The following is a 21,133-nucleotide window of genomic DNA, read 5'->3' as shown; positions in this document are numbered from 1 at the left end:
GAGTACGGTGAGAAGGCAGGTGCTCGATGAAAGGTTCCTACCTAACATGTGCTAGAATTGGTGTTGAATTAGGTTAGCGAGCAGGAAGGTACAATAGACAGTGATGTAGATTTGAGGAAGGCACTTCCAGTGTAGTTGGGATGCGATATCGGACGAACGAAACCTCCATCAGTGCCTGCCACTGGCAGCAACAATAAAATTAGAAAATAGCAGTGGATAGGTAAGCAACGGCATACACTTGATAAATGTAGTGAATCAGAAATCGAGATCAAATGATACCTACCTCTAGGCACCGTCGGCTGAGATGAAACGGGGAGAGAAACCGTGGTTAATAGCAAACTGGTCGATTTCACAAGTAACTGCACGCAGCACAAACACACGATTGCCGTCCTACCTTCAGAGTTATAACACCAAAGACGCCACTTCGCTCTTTTGTAACTTCCATCTCAATATGAAATTCGCCCCAAAGGTTTCACTGCAGATTATGTTCCAGATGCGATTCGTTACTGCAGTCACTCAAATACCATGTTTCCCCTGACTTATATGGAAGTGACTTGGCGGCAATAAAACGGTTAGAAGCAGATAATATTATTCATAAACATAGCCGCCCCCCAGACATCTCATATACTGGTTCTTTGCAACTGTGACAACTGTCCTCATCATACCTATATACTAAGTACCTACATATGTACCTGGTTGAAGTAAGCAGGCGAAGAGCAAGAGGAAACGTTATTGGACACCAGTCTCTATAACTACCACCCACTATATTCTACACTCAGCTAGATCAAGGGTATAACTATTTGATATGTCATTTTCCCAATATTCATGTCGTCTTTGACTCTAGCCTCTGAGTGCGATCCCTACCCTAGGGTATGTGAGGTACTTGGAGTACAAGAAACATGCACCTAACCTCTCGAGCATCAATTCTACACAAGTGTAAACTTTAGTATGTGGAAATTGTAGCTTGAGACAATCCACATCTCGATACTTGTGCTACTCGGCAAGCCTGCCTTAAAGACACGACCCGAGACCCGCGATGCGAGCTCTTAGACAGCAAGTTCTTCGAAAATCGCCAAGTCGTATCAACGATCCGAGACATTGCCTGGCAGTGTATCATGCGAACGGAAAATCATTTTTCTTGAGAAAGTCACAATTACCTCACAAAATGATCACAATTGCTTCGTTGAAGTTATAGATTCAAAGAGCACGTGGTAGCACAGCCACACAGCGTACGTGGCGCAATGACGGCCTTAATTGTGGCGCCTTTTCCATCATGACCTATGTACTAAGGTAGGAAACATCCAAAAATTCCAATTCAACGAAACTACCAATTTCTTCTAGAACGACACAGGGACACAATTAGAGTGTGCAGCCCCATAAAGAGAGACGCAATGCTTTGATTATGAATCTGGACGGTTTCCCGCACATTTACAATCACACAAACACTACCCTAAGTCCGAAAGCTCCGATCAGTTACGAGTTATTATCGCCTCTGACCCGACCCAAACCGATCACGAGATTTTCCACGACGTCCTGTTGGATCGCAACACGAGGCATTGAAACTTTGTGTGAACAAATCCAAACTATTTTCTTCTAGTTGAAGCCATGTTTAGACAACCAGTTCGCAGCGTGCACGCGCCAGCACGAGCTTTTGGCCAGTCAGCTCGGCAGGCAGCCTGGAATGGCGCATGGTCAAGGCATTTCACATCGCAGTCAGGAAACCAAACTGGGCGTCAGATTTGGAGATGGAAGACTGGGACACTTCCATGGGAAGGCATGATGGCTCGTCTAAAGAACACCCGCTTTACACCAGGAACCACAACAACACCGAGCATGCTCCAGGGCGTGTTGAGGCGTGGATTCCGATTCACAACGAAGCGCAAGACAAACAAAGGGCCGACCGTTGGCGAAACCGATGAAGCCAAGGGCCTCAGCGCGAGGCTTAGGAAACTCACAAAGGAGTATGGCTGGGTGACCGTTGGCGTTTACCTTGGGCTATCTGTTCTGGACTTTCCCTTCTGCTTCCTATTTGTTAGGATGGTAGGACCTGAGAAGATTGGTAAGATGCCGCCGCGGCCTCACCCATATCCGTCGATATGATTGTGCGGGTCTATTTTGCCAAACTGATTGCTAACGTGTGCCGCTGGCGGGGTTAGGTGAGGTCGAGCATCGTGTGATGTCAACAGTCAAGCAGATGATCCCCGATTCTGTTCGGGAAGCCTGGCACACTTATTGGCAGTCTTTCCGGAAGGCTGAGGCCAAGGCACTGGGCGATGACGAAATTAGTGACAAAATGGAGATGGCCACCTGGGGGGTTGAGAAGGCTCAGGAGCGCAACCGCGTCGATGCTAGTAAGTGCCAACCAAACGCTTTCCCCCTGGGCAGAAGGAGAGAATGTTCCCGTTCACTCCTCCCCCTCCTATGGGGGTGAAGGGCCGCTTGACCAGTTGGTGAGAAAGGCTAACGACTCAATCTTCTACGACAGGCTTGGCAACTCAGCTGGCGTTGGCGTACGCCATTCACAAGAGCTTCATCTTTATTCGAGTGCCATTAACGGCTGCCGTAACGCCCAAGGCTGTCAAAGTGCTCCGGTCTTGGGGCTGGAATATTGGAAAGAAGAAGGCGTAGACGTTGTGAGATGGGATCATGCCGGTTCGAGACTGAGATCCAACCAAGCCTCAGAAGACAGAATCGATCCATTTATGAAACGTCTCGATTCTAGTCAGAGCCACTCAGCCATGTTTTTTGTATAATTAGAATCACGCACAGCAGATGATGCCGGAGTTGGGCTTCACGATAGACTTGATTGTATAGTACTGTACTTATATTCTCTACTTACGTGCTGCGCATGTAGTCATGGTTGACTGTGGCTGGATTGTTGTATTTGAAATTTTGGATTCGGGTAGATCGAGCGAGTCTGGGTGCACCAAAACCTGCGATCAGTTACCGTTACTGGACGTGCATTCAGGTACTGGCTCGATATGGGATAAGCCATCAAACTCAAAAACAATGGCAAATGGGAGTGACGCAAGCCATGTGTACAATAGTGAATGGGCACGCGTGGTCAAGCCGCAGTTCAATAATAGTCATGGCGGAAGGCTTGGCAGGTTTGTCTTTTGTCTGAACTCCACGTACACGAAAACATGGCGCCCTTGACAACGTTGCAGCGTTGCAGCCGTAGATCTCTCGGCGCAGTATCCCCTCTACAGAGGTCATTGAGGCTTGTTTGAGGTTCTCGTAGCGCATCTCTTGTTTGGGTTGGCGGCTGAGACTCTGGAACGACCTAGCCTCGAAACGCCAAGAAGTTCCGGCGACAGGGGAAAATAACGATGATTGACATATATGCAAGTTAGAGAGTCTAGTTTAGTTAGTTTTCATGAAGAAACCGGAGAAGACGGAGGAGAAGAAGGCTAGAATTTCTGGAAGAGGTGGTAATTACGGATTGACTTTGTCGTCTCACTCATGTTTGACCCATGGCATGTGCAATGTTCCAGCCGGCGTGTCATGCCATGGCTGGCCGTTGAACAAGCGAACAAGCCTACCAACGAAGGAACAAAGAGCGAAGAGGCGAAACAAATGATTTCGGCGATCTAGAAAAGACTGGAAAGAACCCCGTTCGAAGGAAGTGGAGCTGTTGATGGCGCCGAAGTAAAATGATCCTGGCTGAGGCCTAGTCTCGGGGGCTTTAGATTTCTTTGATCACTGTGCGGTCCAAGTCAGGCAAGGCAAGACAAGAAAGGACAAAACAAAACAAGTCAATGTCGGGCGTCAGTGTCAGTCATGACAAGTCCCCCAGGACACGAGCCCCTTGCAGTAGTAGCAAAGCGGGCTTTAGTCGGCGGAAATAAGAGTTGGAGATGAATGGTTTGTTTCGAGTAACTGGAGAATCGACTAGGGTTGTTCCTGTTCCACGACTCTTAGTTCGATCAGGTGGAGAAGAGCTTGTCAGTGAGTTTCTTTTCATACCATTTGATGGTTTGATAGGCACAGCACAGCTGCCTGCGTAATTATGTTGTCGCCAATTCGCGGCTCCGAGAGGAAGAGCGAATTCAAATCCTAATTCAGTTTACACGTATCAAAGACACAAGGGGTACAGATATTGCTCCGCACCGATTACGTATGGTTATGTAATGTGATATTCATGTTGGTCGAACGCGAGTCGTTATGTATTTCACCACTGTTCGTGATTCAAACTTTAATATTTACTTCTTTGATATCGTATTTACTTGTGTGCGTGGTCTTGGGCTGTGGGATTCAGGCGAGTAGGATTTAACAAACCAAGAACGGTAATCAGCTCGCCGCCAGCTAACAGCAGATCACAGTAAAGTCAAAACCGAGAACTTGCTTACGATAAGCAAGGGAAAAAGTAAATGCCAATGTATTGATTTTCATGGATAGGTACGCGATAGTAGGTTTGTGTTCACCCGGACAAGGGATCCCTGAAATGATCGGCTCAACGGCCCAAAGTAAACCACTACAGTAACGGCTTAGCAAGCAAACATGAGCAAGAGCAGGGAGAGCAATTGGTGCTTGAAGAATAGAGTTTGGTGATGAAGCAGCGGTGGGCACGCTTGGGATAATAGTGGACGGGGTCATGAAATTGCTACCTGCCTACTACCTGACTGAAAAAAGCGTTTGCACAAGACGCTATTGACCAGGCTCAACACAAACGTCCAGATGCTCTGTATACTTTCTTGGCGGATGAAGTGCTCAGGCAGGTAGACATCTACCAACATCATCATCCCTTGTCAACGCTTCCCTTCTTCAGGGATCAGGCGGCGGCGGTTGACCATGTGGGAAAAAGTGGTCCTCTCCCCTTCTAGGTTGTGCTAAACTCAGGTTCCTGAGCCAATCCCGACCCAGCAGATTCAGGTACCTACTGTTCCAACATGAGTTATCGTGAGACTTCAGAGTTGCACCAGCACATGCCACTATTGGCATTGTCCATAACGTGGACATGTCACAGATTCAATATTCGCCTAAGCTCCCGGTTCCAGACTTTCCCTCACCACCTCTTAAGCGCACAATGTTCAGCTTATGCCACGCCACTGTCCGTATGTACAGCACAAAAGTATAGGAGTGGGGATACGACACAAGCAAGATTCAGGGTAGGGTTGGCATTGACAATAACATGCATGGAACCTGATCCCCCACACATTCTCCGGGACAAAGATCTTGAGCGGAACCATGTGGTGGACCTTGTAACGAAGTACAAGGCAAACATCCACTTCCAGACAAAGCCCGCCCTAATGAGGCAGTATCGACAATGCGACTTGTAACAAAGCACCGGTGATGTGTCTGCTATTGTGAGACCGGTGAGGACGTTCCGAGGCCAAGCAACACTAGCGGACTGTTGCTTTGTCGATCAGCCTAGGTATCACAGGAGGCTGCTGCTGCTGCCGCTGCAACATTAGGGAGACGTGCATGGAAATGAGCCTGGAAATAATACATAACACGTCGCTTGTCACTTTTACTGTCACACTCGTAGGTAGTTCAATGTCTTGGCGTTGGTACCGTATTGGGTGTCCTACCGCGGCCATTTCATGCATGCGCATGTGCGTTTACGCTCAGGCTTCTTGTCAATATCAGAAGTGCGCATATGTTGTATGATCGTCCCAACCCCAACCCCAGGTTCAAAGGATGAGTGAATAGGGGAAACCTCAGCAAACTTGTTTTTGGGTTAGACTTTGACAAAGACATGAATCACAGCTGTACATGTGTACAATCAAAGTCAAAAAGATCTAACCAATCAACAGGTACCGACTTTTTCATCATTACAAGTTGAACCAACAGACGGTAAATTACTCAGTCTCTGTTGCCCCGAAGCACCTCGGCTCAACGGGCACCGCGTCTAATATTCTATCACTGTCTGTGTGGGTATGACGATGTGAGGCTGACTCGATAGATGCACGGAGCAGACCATTAGTCAAATTACGACCACAAAATACAGTTCAGGACGGTACCAAACTAATTACCCAGGCGATCCAGCGCCTAAGTTATATAGGTAGTCAGAAATGACCGCGTGACAGAGGGACAAAGTGGTAGACACCACCATGAATGGCAGAACAGTCGGTGAAGCAAAGCAAGTAATCTGTTTGTGCTAACAAACCACCTAATGAATAAGTTTGTTGGGTACGAGAGTTAACTTGCAGTCATGACATACCTGCCTAAATACACCCAGTACCGACGGACCCCGATGGGTACAAAACAATTAGACTTTTAGGCGAAGTTTGGGCAGCACTCTGAGTAACGAACCACATAGACAGGACAAGGTGTCGACTGCACGGGCTCAGGTAGTGAGACTCAGGCAGAACTCCATTCAGAGCTGATGAGCTGTAGGGATTGAGCAGATCAAGTTGGCCAACACGGTGGATCTAATGCCAGCGTGAGTGTTGTATGTATGTTAGTTAGTAACTACTAACCTACAGGCAGGGAAAGAAAAAGGAAGAAAAAAATATGGAGCGTAGAGTTTATGTATGCTACACTTTCTGCAACCCACACGTTGGTCTCAACACTAATACCTGCTGTCTGTCGTGTTTGATGAGTTGTACGAACCCTATTTCAGACTACCGAGCAAAAACCAAAAGTTGAAGCAGACGAAAAACAGCAAGAGGCCTAATGACATGCACGCAATGAACCTGGTAAGTATGCTGCCTGCCTTGAGTGTGCAGCAGATGGCGTGGGGAGTGGTTGCATTGCATTTCCGGTGCATCACCGTCGGCCTGTCAATCATCTGCTATCCATTCATTAGTGTTCAGTCAGTGCATTGACTGCATCATCTGCCATGGATCTAAGTTAATTTAGTTGTCACGTTATGACGTTTCCCATCTATAGGAACCCTGAATTTATTTGGCAACGCACGAAAGCTAAAACAAAACAAAAAGTTATACCAAAAGTCAATAAAGCACAGATATTACGGATACTGTTAACCTTTCCCCCTTTGAGTTACGTACATCTCATTGGCTTCAGAACACACTTGAACTTCCGATGGCTGAGGAATGGAATCGACAGGGACAAAAGCTTAAGAGATGGACCATGGCTTGATCTGGGAGGTATGAAGAAGGCCGATGCCGGTGCTAGAAAGAATCCAGAAGCTTTGTGGGTATCAGGGTCGCCAGCTCTATGGCGCCGTTGACCAACACGCCAAGGGCTTGAACAGACTCCAAGTATGGATAGAGCACGTAGGGCTGCCCGGCTTGACTTGACCCAAGATGAAAGCTCAGCAATGCGTGTATGTATGTAGGGAATCAATAGACCCAGTCAAGAGACATGGGCTCGCCTATGTGGCATCTTTAGCTTAGTTGGAGCAGATAGACTTACTGGAAACGAGCGCATCTACATACTCTGCGGCGCTTTCAACTGCTCGTTATGTACAAATGCAAACCCTAATCAGTCTCCTTTCCTGACCGCATTTTCAACATGACATAAACGACGTAATTCATTCATGATGGGGACACAAAGAACAAATGATACTACCGGCTTTAGTAGCAAAGTAGAACCTCATTATGGGGAGAACCAGCCAGCCAGCCAAGGTGCATTGAGGTAAGGCAGGTAAGCCTGAGTGCTCCAGGGCTCCCTCTGGGTGTACCAACACCCCCATTTGGAGCGAGAAGGAGGAGTCTAACCTCATAGGGAGACATGTACTAAAGTCAATCGCGCTTAACAGTAAAACCACTGAGCCACTGTTTTACTCTTTTGGGATACAGGTCCCTAGGCAATCGCGACTGGTGGTACTTTGATTGCCGCGGGTCTTGGAGCTGAATGCATGTATCTCCACTACATGTCGGAAGTTCGTGCCTGCCAGTTTGGTAAGCGCCATTCGCCTCGCCGAACCGGAGCCGGGGTGCCTGCCTACTAGGGACAGTAAATGTACATACTGCACTTTCTACTGATTGAACCAACCAACATGGACCCATAGTCTACCTAGGTAATACCTATGTAGGGTCCTACCTAACCTTTCTCCTTTGGGCATCTTCGAACGTTGCATGTACATGTGAGCTAACATTCTGAGGGAACGAACGGACCGGACGTGAAGAAACGGAAACCCAAGCAAGAAAACCAACCCAACTTCCCCGAGATCACATTACATACAACTGACTAAGATTTCAGGGCCCACGGATCATGCTTCATAGCATTCAAAGGCCTCCACTATCACAACATAACCATCCTGGCCATCGGACCAAGTTGATAGTTTTTGAAACATTATTTCCGAGACAGGACAGGACGGGCACGGGCAATGGTCGATTAGGGCAACATCCATCAAGTCGAAACTCGGCTCCGCCACAACTGACAACTGCCACTCATGTCAATGTCAGGTCACGTCGGTCCACCAAAACGCTGGTCATATTCTGCCAATTCTGCATTGGTGACCCAAAGAGGGAACTGCGTTATCGAGATTACCTATCCACGACGGTCCGTTCCAAGACCACCAGCGTGTGTGTTGTTTCGCGCCACCGTTCGTCTATAGTACTCGGATCTGAAGATCTACAGCGACAGCATTGAAAACTTGGCAATCCCTTATTCCCACCCGCCTTGGGCTATCTCAGACCAGGTTCACTACTCAAGTGGCCCCAGTTGCACTTGCAATACCGAGTCACGCCGAACAAGGTCTCATGAGGGTCTGAATCCAAAAAGTCAGAAGTCAGAAGCCCATCCTGTTAAACTACCTGGCCTTCTGGTGCAAATAGACTTTGGGTCCGGTGCACTTCACTGTGTTTCTTGTTATGGCGTAGCTGCTTTTTTTCTTTTTTACCTTCTACCCCTTCCTTGGTTGGCCGTCTGGGTGGCTCAATAATACCCTTTACCTTAGGTACCCTTCCAGGCCCCACGCCTTATCGTGACACTCCCCTGTCTACATACACTACGACCGGAGGGAAGCAAAACTTTAAAAGAAAACCAAAAGGAAATGCCACCATACACCCAATTCCCTTGGACCAAGTACTGAGTACTAAAAAATGTGCGCCGCATCCTTTCTCAGCGGGTTTAAACTTTTCTTACACCCCTGCTTCAATTTGTGGTCCCCTTTTCCCTTTCTCAATCCCCTTACTCTACCGTGCTTGCTCTTTTCCCTCGCATAATGTCCATTTGGATAGACATCAGCGGTCCAACGCACACCCCTGTGGCCAAACCTGACGCCCCGGGACGATCCATGGCTACATCTATGGCGGCGCCTGGCAGACAACAAGAAAAAAGTGGAAAGGTAAAGGGATACGCTCGAGAAGCCAACCTACGTAACGCGTGGTCAATGGCAAAAAACGCATTCTGAAAATGAACAAAGTTGACCGTACCAATACTACAAGCGGCCGATGCGAGCTTGTCGTTGCTGGAGCCGAGACCCCGTCCCATCACGCTGGTTCACAGGTTAGTCTTTGGTATATCTCATGCTTGAGTATAAAGGAAAGCCGTTTGCTCCGGATTCCTGGGTCAGCCTTTGACTTGAACTACTTCTCTTCTCACCATCATCAATATTTTCATCATCATCATCATCATCAAATTTCATCTTCTGCGGCGTTGATCGACGTTTTTAGAGTTGCATTGCCAATTAGCATTCAGTCTTACTGCCCACCCGTATCAATTACCTGTCATCGACAAACATACATAAGGCACCCTTGCTACTTTCCGTCACCAGTCACACAGACAGGACGAGAAGGGAAAAAAAGACGACCAGAGCAGAGCAGAACAAGGACAAGGCCTCTCGCCTCTCTACTGGGGTTAAACTGACAAGGGCCATAACCACCAAGACCAAGACAAGGACCCTTTCCCTGTCCACGCCCCGACACATCTCGGATTCTGTTTGGACACAATATAGCAACTATCGCTGTCGGTGTAAGACAGACGCCAACTCAAAATCCCCGAGACGGGCAAATCGAGCCAGTGCCATACCTACCATCTGTCTGCGTACACACGTGCATACATACATACCACACATACAGTCTACTGTACCACCATCATCCCACACTCGCTCTTCAGTACAGTTTGGCTGGAGCAAACCTTCAAGCAGGGTTACCTAGCTACCTGTTGACCCCTGTCATAACTCGATCCACTTGAGACGTTGTTCCAGATCTTGGGCAGGCATTAATATCATCACTACCAGCCTGTCAACCCACACGAGCCACTCGCCCCCCTCCCTACCCCATCCTGCCTCTCCACTTGTCTAAGTTACCTACTTTCCACAAGGGCAGCTCTATTTCCAGCTCCTAGCCTGGAAATCTCTCTCTGATACATGCGCGACTCGCCTGCATCAAGCCCATCCACTTCTCCGGCTTATATTAAACATACAAGTACTACCATGATGTCCGTCGCTCCCCAAGAATTTCAGTCACAATCCTACTACTATCTTCCTTATCGCCCTACCTCTTCCCATCGCCAACCTCAGCAACAAGATATTTCCTACTTCAACTTTACCAACCTCAACCACTCACCAACCCTCGACTCTACAACCACCGTCGCCATGGCCGCTGCCGCCGCTGCTAATGCACGATCTCAACAAGACGCTAGTGTTGCACAGGCACTCGAGATCGCTCGCGAGAGTCCTGATGGTTCATCAGACCCTACTATCAGCAAGATACTAGAGGGTGCGCTGGCACGAATCTGGAGCAAAGTTGCAGCGCATCCCGACTCGTATGTTATGACAAAAGACGAGTTTGCTGTCTTCAACTTCTTCCAGCACAGATTCATCGGCAACAAGATGGCACTTAGCGCTCGCAAGCGATTCTGGGATAACACTCACGCTTGATCGCTCCTCAGGATCGCACTTACACAAGGCAGCGTCCTGTCCTGCCCTGTCCTGTCCTGTCCTGTCCTGTCCTGCCCATGAACCGCTTGACACATCCAACGCTTCCCATTTACATGAGCAACGAGGTGCACGTACATCGTTGACTGCTGATAAAAAAACAAAACTTCCCCTCTTCTTTCCTCTTTTCATCTTCATCTTTATCAACGATGATACGACACTTGCACATGAGTATCCATACGTGCTCACACCTATTACCATATGAATACCCACAGAGGCAAACCAGGCTTTGCCCAAACCTGATTGTATTATCCGAGTTTCCGATGACTTGCCTATCATTTGCACAAGCCCTCAGGTTTCAGCTCTCACTTCTTCTCAATCACCGAGCTGGGCAGTGGATAATGGCAGGCAGGATAGAGCCCAACACCCCTGCGTGTTTCGCTCGGAGGAAGTTGCTCGCCGGCGCTGAGATGACCTGGTATACGTCGCAGGGCTTATCAAGTCATGGCAGACCGGAAGATGCACATCAGTTTAATTATGCCCACTCAAGCGCGGAAGCCGAGAAGAAGAACTGGAGAAGGAAAAGAGAAGCACCAAACCCAACATCGAATCCACTCAGTGGAGAAACCCTGGATGATCCACCACAAAGCCCCGGTTCCTGAGTCCAAACCTGCTAGCTTTGTGGGTCAAGAATTCTGCCATCCAACATGGTTCGCATGGCGCCCCGTTTTCTGGTACTGCCGGCGCCAATCTCCGGTCATACTGTCCTGCACTTACAGTGTCGTCCATGTCTCCATGCGACCTGTCTACCCTGTCGCCTCTTAGTATACAGGGCTGTAGAACAGAATGGAGTGGCGTTTCCAAAGCGTGTCTTCGTCTTCCTTGCATCTTCCTTCTCGACTGAGTCTTGACTCATGTCGATAGATCTACGTCGCATCGTCTCAAACTCTTGGTGACAAGGCGAGTCATACGGGCCTTTGAATTGCCTCCCCCAATTGCCCCTGTGTTCGTCGTTGGAACATTGTCCTTGACTCGTTACCGCTGCATAGCGGAGGCTTTTATTATTATTGCTCTTCGCTTCATTATCCTTTTCCACTTTTGCCATGACTCTTTCTTCTGGCTATTCTTGCTCAACTTTAACGAATCGTCTTTGGCTGCTGGCAGTCGCCTGCACTTCTGAAGTCGTTTGATAATTCCTTTCACTTTCGAGTCATGCTTTATGGATACCATTCGGGTTCGATTCAGAGCTGCACTGCTCGGTTCTTTCTTCTTCGTTTTCTTTTTCTTATCCACTTTCGATCCTATGTTTTATTAAAGAACTTTTGTATACTAGAAATACCACGCGACGTATAGCTGCAGTTTGTGTTTTTGAGACATTAGGCATATTATAGACTAGCTCATGAAATCATGTTTGACCAAGCAGAGTACACATCATCATCTCCCTACTTTTCTGTGTGACGTGGATCAATATTAACGAATATTGAGATCATCTGGTTCTTGGAACTAACTCACTTGGTATCTTACCACCCATGTCTTGCCTGCTGTGCTGCGTTTACCTTCCATCACTTTTGTCCTCGACAATCCAGACAAGGCAAGTGTCCCAAGGCAGTTGTCTCATTTCGGTAAGATCCTACCAGATTGAAGCATTTAGTTAAGCATGAATAGCATCATACTGCGTCAGTCTTGATGGACCTTTGCTGACGCACTAACCAGTCATGATCCTGTGCATTGTCGCTGTTGGGTCTTGCACCTTTGAGTTTGCACTCGCATCACTAATTGTCAATAGCTTCTCACTAAGACCGCCAGGTCAAGCATGTGCATACAGTATCCAAGGGGGGGTATTAGAAAAGTTAATATCTGAGCATGGAGGTGCAAAAAATAAAGAATCAATAAAGACGACGGAGGAGGATGACCTTGTTCCCCGATTTCATCTCGCAAACACTTAGCAGCAAGCTTTCTGATACCTTGAGAGGAGGAGTGAGTATGATGGATTGGTTGCCGCGGAATCACATCTTTTCCAATAACGGCTACCCAACGCTCCGGTGCAGATCTATGATCTACAGTAGTCGATAACAATATCCACTAACACATCCTACATCCGGCCGGGCGCGCAGTTGTGGCAGTTACAGCCCTGCCGTTGTACCGCTCCGATACTCCGATCCCGGGGCCGATACTTGCCCCACTTCCGCCGACGTTAGAACATCTACTGTACTACGATAAGCAGGCGAAATCTTGTGAAGCTTTCGTCGGCTCTAATACTAAGAGATCGATACCTTTGCCGCCTGACGTGCAACTGAGTCCTCAAAGCCAAATCGAAGCACATAGCATATTGTTACATTGCAACATTTACGCCAACACTCGTTTGTGAGTGTCGTCGTAACAGGAAGCCTACTACGTAGTGCACCAACCTACACCTCAGATCGTATAGATAATCCCACCTGCCCGGCCGCGGGAACTTTGAACGCTCGGTAATATCCAGAGGAATGCAAAAATTGTGGAACCATGGGACCGGGTGCTGTTGAGGCGCTCTGCTTTACCGGCATCTCAAATCAGTGTAGCTGTGTTCAACTTTTCTGTAATCTTTCGCCGAGAGTAGCATCTTGATCGTGTGGAAGGCCCATTTGACTTCGTAGATTGATCTTAGATGAGTTTGTGGACAATGCTAAAATCAGAACCCACAGTAGGGCATTACATTTGGATCCACGCAGAGAACCATAAGTGTTGGCTCGCCGTATTCATGAACACACCGCCATTTTCATTAACGTTGCGCCACAATATTACCTTTCCTAGAACTTGTGTGGTAAGAAAAGGTTAGAGTCCATATGAAATACGGTCTTTTGGGCGACACCGTCGAGGGACGGAATCAGCTCAGGGAATAGTGCCTCCTTCAGCACCCATCTTGGAATCCCGACTGGGTGAGGGGGATCAGATAGAGTTTGGATATGAGCCGCTGATGCTCCTTGCTGCATACCATCCCCCATAATGGAGAGCGGCCGCTTTCACAATATCATCTCAGGGTCGGGAAAACGTTGCAGGCGCTTGCGCCAGGAAAGTTTATCTTCAAGCTACCAGCACGTTGAGCAAACACCAGCTCCAATGCCAGTATTTGTTCGTCTGATTCTGTGTATAGCTAAGCTCTCTTAGCTTTTAGTGTTGCACGTTATGTATTGCATGTTCCTGGATACCCACGACAAGCGGATGGCTCCAACCTCGCGGATACTTGGTTGTGATTCAAGGCCCAATTGCCAACTTGGTCTCGGCGATAAAGGTGCCGGCATTAGATTGCCAGGAGGAACGTCTGCATTGCCAGGCAATCAATCGATCCATCGTGTCACTGTGAGGCTTTCTTCATCCCCCCGACACTCGGTTTCCGTTGCAGTGAAGCTGTAACAGGCTGGCTTCTCAGTACCGAGGCTCATGGCTATGGCTCCTAGCTGAAGAGCTTCCTACCTCAAGGCTTGCTGAAGACCCTTAATCTGGACGTTGAGGTTTCAAACGTCACCATCGAAAGTCTGGCCCGACCCAATGGCCACTTCTGACCTGATAACGCGACCGTGACGCCTACTGTGATGCGTAGGGGTGCGAGACCAGCTGGAAGGGTAAGGCGTCTTAGCTTCCAGCCCCTGTGCCAGTTTCGTTGGTAGTGACTCTTTTGGGCAATCCAGAAAGTCGGTAAGTTGAAGATTCGAAACTCTAATACGTGAGGAGGCGTGTAGAGGCACAAGATGCTGACCAACCGCATAGAAGCTTGACGAAATTCCAGAAGGATACCGGAAGAGGCAAAGCTTTCTGCCTCAAGAGGAAAGGTTAGTACCGTGAAACTCCGATCATGGTGCAAAAGGCAGGCTGACAAAAGTGTCCAGATCGATAGTCTGGCGCCAGGCAAAGGTTATTTGCCTCACACCCAGCGCAGAAGGCGTTGCTCGCAAGCATCAAGGTATAGAATACATCACGCCGAAAGACGCCAACAACCCAAGAGGTTTAGAGAAAGGGGCAATTTCGAACTTGGATCGTTGCTCTCATGCCATGAGCTTAACCCCAATGTAGCGGTGATGGGCATGGGGCATCCCGAGGCTCTGGAAGTAAGGACCCGGAGGACGGGACGGAACTTATGTGCTGAATGGGGCTGGAGCTACATTCTTTTTGGTAAAAGACATCTTCATCAGAGTTTGAGAAGGAACCGGTGGCTCGGTACGCGGAAGGAGTGCCACTCAGTAATTCGAAGCGGTGAAGAGTGACGTCCCGGATGGCGTTGCTTACCTATTTTCGACGTGGAACCTGTGAATGTTGGTTATATTGAGATCGATGAGGCTCTTTCTTGCGGAAGCTGACAGCGGATCTACCCAACAACCCCGGCTCCAAGATGAGATTGACAGCTGCAGCAGGGAGTTGTGCTGCCCAGTGCCCAGCCAGTCATAAGCGGTGAGAGTTACACCAAAGCTGCAATCTGTTGATGAGGGGGATTTGAGGGAATACGAGGCTGCCTGAGTGGGCTGGGTGAAATGGCGTCAACGAAGCCACTAGCAAGTGAACGAACGAGGTCGTGGGACAACTTGAGCCAACTGGTTCCTGGCAGTTGACCGCCTGTGATGGGTGATTATTCTGGATTTTGCTCGACTTCAATTCTCCGTAAAATATCGGTCCCCCACAATTGGGTGAATACAGCAACTTTTGCAGATCCGCGAGCCGGATTCAGACCATCGACGGCGCAAGTGTGCAGTACGGTGATGTAGATCTCGCGGCATCTCTTTCCGAGCTGCACGCAACCCTTTAAGGCCAGGCCAGGATCACAAGGTCCTACAGGCTAGCATGCTGGATTGATCATGATAAAAGTCTACTCAACATGTGCGAGAGTATTTGAAGAGGGGCAAGATGAGCCACTTTGCCAAGCAGCAGATACGTGCTTTTGGTCTTTATGCTTTTGGTCACTTGTGCTAAACAAACCTGTTGTGTTACGGAGCCGACGTTCCAAGCACTTGACTGTTGGAATTGATTTGGGGGGAAGAGTCGACCGTGTAGGAACACCGAAATAGTTCTGACAATGGGATGCCGATTGCTGTATAGGACTGTAGTGCTGCACCTGTTTCATGAATATTCTCGAACTGACCGGCCAAAACTGTAAAGGCGCCATCCGCAACTTGACACTGAAAGAAAAGGGATTTGCAAGGAGAAATGAGTGCGAGAGATGGTTGGATATGGCGTACGGCAGTTGAACAGTGACAGGTGCCTCTTCCGTGCAGATGTGAAATTCAAACCAGTCGGTGGCTCTGCACTAATTTGGGGGTGTTCAAGTGGCTAGCTGATGGCGGATGCGTACCCAGCTGACGGAAAACGTATGGTTGGCTGAAAGCTTGTTTAAGGTATTGGTATGTAAAAAGTTGAGTTGATGGCAAAACATGTTTTTGTGTATCGAATGAGGTCGTTGGAGAGGTGAGGAATTGATCCAATGACTTGCATGGTTAGCGGGTGAGGGAGGGGCGGAAGGACCCTTCTCTGCAGCTACAGTACCACCCGAAGGGGCCGGGCATACCCATTGGGTTGACGATGATCCATAGCGGCGAATCAGATAAGAGGCATGAGATCAGTGGGTGCAGTACCGCTGTAGCCGCCGTCATTCCCGGGGAATGGAACTAAGGTGGTTCACCTGCCAACCGCCAGGTACTACCACACCTGGAGGCGCAGCAGCAACATGAACCAAAGAATGAATCGATAAATAGATTCTTGCAAAGTTTACCGCCGAATACGCAGCTGATCGAATAGACAGCCAAAAACAACCGCCTAGGGTTTCTGAAGTGAACAAGCATAGCTTATTGTCTTGCAGCAAACTCGCAGATACGTTATTCTGTAGCGGCCATGGAATGCAAATATGTAAGGTACCTAGTGACGACAGCTCTGTGAAAGGCCTGATTGGTCAATGTCGATGTTGCCAAAGTCATTCACTTGGCCAATATTTTATCATGAAACATAACGAGAGATTAGAACAAGGAATTGGGAGCTCATTTATTGTCCTGGCGTATTCGTATGATTTACAGGTCAAGTAATAGAGAAAGAAGCTTGCGTAGGCGTTACAGAAACGGTCTGGAGTAGGCTCCTTCCACTGCAACCTTAGGCCGGTTGACCTTCCCGAAATCATTAAAGTAGGTGCAGTCGTTTGCGGTTGCTTGGGCAATGCGCAAAGGAGAAATAGTCAACCAAGACCCCATCGCCAGCGTCTCATTTAGAATCAGTCACATCACGTCCATTTACTTTGCTTCGATTCAATTTAACTCCACATGCATCCTCCATCAAAAATTGCAGCCTTACTGCGGTAGCTGAACATCGTCATCCCCGCATTGCTCCAGGTTTGCTGCCGATCAACAACCACTCTATCACCACTTACGAAACCATACGAACCCACTGAACAGCAAGCACTTTGCTCGAATAGCCCATATTATCGACACATCCACGGTGCAGAGGCTGCCCATCCACTCCCAGCAGTACCACAACTACTCCTCTGTGTAACCATTGCCGCACTTCCTATCGACGCCATTGTAGACCGCATATTGAGCATCAGTTGCCCATCATGCGCTACAATCTTATCCAGATGATCCTGCGAGGCACCGGGCTATTGATGACCCTCCTCCTAACAGCACTTATCGGCAGTGTTATTTCATCAAACATCGACGCCATAGGCTCCGCAACTGCCGCTGTCAACTTTATCATGTTTGTTGCAATCGTGGGCTGGATCGTTTGCATCATCGGCCTCCTTGGCTTCTTCGTCTCTGCTCTCGACAAACCGCTTCTCCAACTCCCACTCGATGCCATCGCTGTTCTCTTCACTTTCATCGGAGCTATTGTCCTTGCTGCCAAGCTGCGCGTCGTCAACTGTGGAGAGATAAACCCCAAGGCATTGCCAACGGACTGGATTGCATGGGGATCAGCGAATGATGAGGGCCGGTGTCGCCGACTGCAAGCAAGCACAGTCTTCATATGGTTTCTGTTTGCATGTGTGTCTGGAAGTCTATTCTTGACCATTCGAGCTGCCCGCAACACTTATGGCTCTCTTCGAAGCGCCGCTTCAAGGCCATCCATGTCGCAGATTTCTTCCAGTGTGTGATAAACCATATGGCATCGAAATGTTATTCCACGATAGATGTTCGTTGCAGGAGAATGTCGCTGACGCGATAATGAGAGCTCGTGGTCGGATAAGTGAAGCTGTACCAAGGCTGCGGAACACTGGGTCAATCTCTCGGGACAGTGTCACAAAAGGCGCACCAAAGGGGTGTCGTCAATTCTTGGCGACCGACTTCCAGAAGGACCTATGTTTGAGTTTTTTCTATACCAGGAATGGCTGAATGTGTTAATTTTTTGTATGAGAGAAGAGAAAGAAGTATGATCAGCACAGGAGTTGGACGATGGGTAATGATTATGTAGTAATTAGTTTCAATGCAGACATGATTTGTGACATGGCATTGTAGGGTTTTCTCAGAAACTATTGGCCCTGGAATCATAGTCGAGAGTAATTCCTGTTGAACGGGTAGCAATCGAGGCATGAGCGCAGTCATGATATGTCCATGTATAGTCATCTATTTTAAAATATGCGATCAGGAATACCCCAACACCGTACTAAAGCCATGCGTGCTCCTAAGGATCCTTCATTCGTGTTTGTCTTTAGAATGCCCCTCGTCCTTGGACGTGTATGTCGTCTATAATGTTGCGGCAGTCTCAACAACACCCGCCGCCTTAAATGCCTTTTTATCTGTTAATCGAACATTAACGTTATGTGCCCATTCCATATATCGCGACCAACCTAAGTGGAAACATGTCAGTGAATCTGCCGAGCTTCATACCACTACAAAGGAATACTTACTCCAGTAGGCAAACTTGCGACCAAAGTATTTACCCATCCAGGGGACGATCATCATAGTCAATATCAATTGCAGCTGCTCCAGACTGCGCTCCCACTCGGCTTGTGCATCTGAGTCGGAAACATCGGAGTAAATGTCGTCGGTTGATATGGAGGGGAGAGAGTCGAGGTCGTCCTTGTCGTCCGACATGGACGCATCATGGAGATCAACGAGGGAAGAGTCGGCCATGCTTGCGATCGTGGAAGGTAGGAGGCCCCAAATCTTGAGGAAATATTAAGCTAGCAATAATTCAAGTTGGCGCGTGGGTTGTCGTTGGGCCAGGTAGCGAGGAAGACTAAATCTGTATTCGAGGTTGGGGTCGGACTTTGAGATCACGGGCCGCTTCAGGCGGGACAGTTCGAAGAGTTCGGACCGGTGTAGAAGCTAAAACAGCCCCTGTTCGTGAGAGAGTTCGAGTGTAATAAGTTTGATTGCGGGGAGGGATGCCAGAACCCTCTGAATCGCGATAGTAGACAACCAAAAATGACGGCCGAGGTGATGTTCGTCAATCGTCAAGGTTGGAGTCGCATCGGCATCCGGAGCTACACTCCCGATCAGAACCGGGGAAGCTACGAGCAGCTTCCTGCCTGATTGGTTGCGAATGGCATTGCGGTTGAGCACGTGGCTTTACACGTGACTCGCTATCGTGAAGCTGGGGGTCCGCTTGCGCTGTTGTTGACTCAAGGTATCGCATCCGCCTATGACGTTGGATTCACTTGCCTCTAGCTTGTTAACCCACAACAAAATCAATCAGAAGAAGCATATCAACAGAACGCGCGAAAGTTCTGCGACTCAAAAATACATATTATCGTTGCGCGAGAGCCTGTGAAAGAAAAAGGAAAAAGAGCTTTCTTTACCTTATACGAAGTCGACACCCACATTCCCAAAAAAAAAAAACTCCCGGTACAAACTGGGCGCAGTGCAACAAAAAAGAAACACCTTCCAAGCAATCGCAGACGCAGACGCAGACGCAGTCATGGAGGGCGAGGTGAGTCAACACACATCTGTTCCCTACCGACTCCCTTTTGAGTCAAAACACGACCTACCCGATGCACTACAATCGCAATACAGCCTGGCTTCCATGTGAACCTCATATGCTTGTGCCAGGCTCTCATGGCGTCTGTCGGATGCCTTGTCCTTGTACCCTCTGAACCGCACAGGCCCAATCTTTTACCCCTCCAAAAACCCTCCAGCGCCCTATCACCCAGCCTATCACTGCTTTTCCCTATCGTTTTTTACCCCACCATCATCCTCAGTGTGGAAGTATCTCTATACCGTCCTACACCACTTTTAGGAGGGAGAACAGGCGATTTGACATCAATTTATTCTACCACTTGGGGCCTTTGACTCACATTTTCCTAACCGCCACCTTCACCATCATCATTCATTATCCACGACTACCGGCAACGCCACCCCTCAATCGAATCCTCCACTAACGCATTTACCTTTTTTTCTTCAATATACAGGCACCGACCGAACGTAAATCTCGCAAATCCGTTGCTTTCACCGACGAACAAGTTGTAGTAGACGCTGACGGTTCCGTCACCATGGTTAACGCTACCGAAGATCCCAAGGATTCGGCTCAGTCCCACACGCCTCGTACGCCGCCGCTTTCTGCCGCCCTTGAGTCCTTTACTGATTCGCAAGCCACAGCTGCTGAGGATCTCCCCCCAGCTGAGGATGGTGGTCTTGACCTTTCTCTCATGAAGAAGAAGAAGAAGAAGTCGAAGAAGGTCGACGATGATGCCGACGCCGCCCCTGCCGACGATGCTGCCCCCGCCGACGATGGAGGTCTCGACTTGACCCTGAAGAAGAAGAAGAAGAAGCCCAAGGCTACCAAGGACGACGACTTCACCAAGCAGCTCGAGAAGCTTGAGTTGCAGGAGGGCGCTGAGGAGGCCGAGGAGGAACCTCAAGAGCAAGAGGGTGACATGCACGAAGGAACTGGCATTTGGGCTCACGACGAGACCAAGGCCATCGGCTACACCATGCTTCTTTCTCGATTCTTCAGCGAGCTTACCCAGAGGAACCCCGACCACGTTATGACCGGAACAAAGAGCTACAAGATTCCCCCACCCCAGTGCATGCGAGAAGGCAACCGAAAAACTGTTTTCGCCAACATTGCCGATATCTGCAAGCGCATGAAGAGAACCGAAGAGCACGTCACTGCCTATCTGTTTGCTGAGTTGGGTACCAGCGGTTCCGTCGACGGTAGCCGAAGACTGGTTATCAAGGGTCGTTTCCAACAGAAGCAGATCGAGAACGTCGTCCGAAAATACATCAGTAAGTCTTTGTAGAATATGCTACACGGCAGACATGTAGTTGCTGACCATGTCCTTCTTAGTCGAGTACGTCACTTGCAAGACTTGCAAATCTCCCGACACCGAGCTCAACAAGGGTGAGAACCGTCTGTACTTCATTACTTGCAACAACTGTGCTTCTCGACGAAGTGTCACTGCTATTAAGACCGGTTTCTCCGCCCAGGTTGGCAAGCGAAGAAAGATGCAGGGTTAAG

The 21,133-nt window shown here is 48.7% G+C and overlaps 6 protein-coding genes across 6 annotated transcripts, besides 4 other annotated features; 5 read left to right on the top strand and 1 right to left on the bottom strand.

Moving 5' to 3' along the window:
* Positions 1-1,605: 1,605 nt before the first annotated feature.
* FPSE_03869 (uncharacterized protein) lies at positions 1,606-2,628 on the top strand (the record flags this gene model as incomplete). Its single annotated transcript, XM_009256987.1, has 3 exons — positions 1,606-2,059; positions 2,157-2,351; positions 2,486-2,628. 3 exons carry the CDS (start codon positions 1,606-1,608, stop codon positions 2,626-2,628), a joined length of 792 nt encoding a protein of 263 aa, XP_009255262.1.
* Positions 2,629-3,718: 1,090 nt separating this feature from the next.
* Positions 3,719-3,759: a microsatellite.
* Positions 3,760-6,053: 2,294 nt separating this feature from the next.
* FPSE_03868 (uncharacterized protein) lies at positions 6,054-6,799 on the top strand (the record flags this gene model as incomplete). Its single annotated transcript, XM_009256986.1, has 5 exons — positions 6,054-6,093; positions 6,351-6,398; positions 6,429-6,474; positions 6,566-6,641; positions 6,752-6,799. The coding sequence occupies 5 exons, from the start codon at positions 6,054-6,056 to the stop codon at positions 6,797-6,799; spliced, it is 258 nt and encodes an 85-aa protein (XP_009255261.1).
* Positions 6,800-9,452: 2,653 nt separating this feature from the next.
* Positions 9,453-9,491: a microsatellite.
* Positions 9,492-10,291: 800 nt separating this feature from the next.
* FPSE_03867 (uncharacterized protein) lies at positions 10,292-10,735 on the top strand (the record flags this gene model as incomplete). The annotated part of the gene is made up of 1 exon (XM_009256985.1): positions 10,292-10,735. The coding sequence occupies one exon, from the start codon at positions 10,292-10,294 to the stop codon at positions 10,733-10,735; it is 444 nt and encodes a 147-aa protein (XP_009255260.1).
* A 33-nt stretch (positions 10,736-10,768) lies between these two features.
* Positions 10,769-10,812: a microsatellite.
* Positions 10,813-17,294: 6,482 nt separating this feature from the next.
* Positions 17,295-17,828, top strand: FPSE_03866 (uncharacterized protein; the record flags this gene model as incomplete). Its single annotated transcript, XM_009256984.1, has 1 exon — positions 17,295-17,828. The coding sequence occupies one exon, from the start codon at positions 17,295-17,297 to the stop codon at positions 17,826-17,828; it is 534 nt and encodes a 177-aa protein (XP_009255259.1).
* Positions 17,829-18,417: 589 nt separating this feature from the next.
* On the bottom strand, positions 18,418-18,807 carry FPSE_03865 (uncharacterized protein; the record flags this gene model as incomplete). The annotated part of the gene is made up of 2 exons (XM_009256983.1): positions 18,418-18,521; positions 18,582-18,807. The coding sequence occupies 2 exons, from the start codon at positions 18,805-18,807 to the stop codon at positions 18,418-18,420; spliced, it is 330 nt and encodes a 109-aa protein (XP_009255258.1).
* Positions 18,808-20,165: 1,358 nt separating this feature from the next.
* Positions 20,166-21,132, top strand: FPSE_03864 (uncharacterized protein; the record flags this gene model as incomplete). Its single annotated transcript, XM_009256982.1, has 2 exons — positions 20,166-20,901; positions 20,963-21,132. The coding sequence occupies 2 exons, from the start codon at positions 20,166-20,168 to the stop codon at positions 21,130-21,132; spliced, it is 906 nt and encodes a 301-aa protein (XP_009255257.1).
* Positions 20,324-20,351: a microsatellite.
* Position 21,133: the final 1 nt, after the last annotated feature.

The sequence above is a fragment of the Fusarium pseudograminearum genome, chromosome 1, assembly GCF_000303195.2.
Source record: "Fusarium pseudograminearum CS3096 chromosome 1, whole genome shotgun sequence".
Lineage (NCBI taxonomy): Eukaryota > Fungi > Ascomycota > Sordariomycetes > Hypocreales > Nectriaceae > Fusarium > Fusarium pseudograminearum.
The sequence above is the reverse complement of the archived record's forward strand: the minus strand, read 5'-3'. Positions and strand labels throughout refer to the sequence as shown.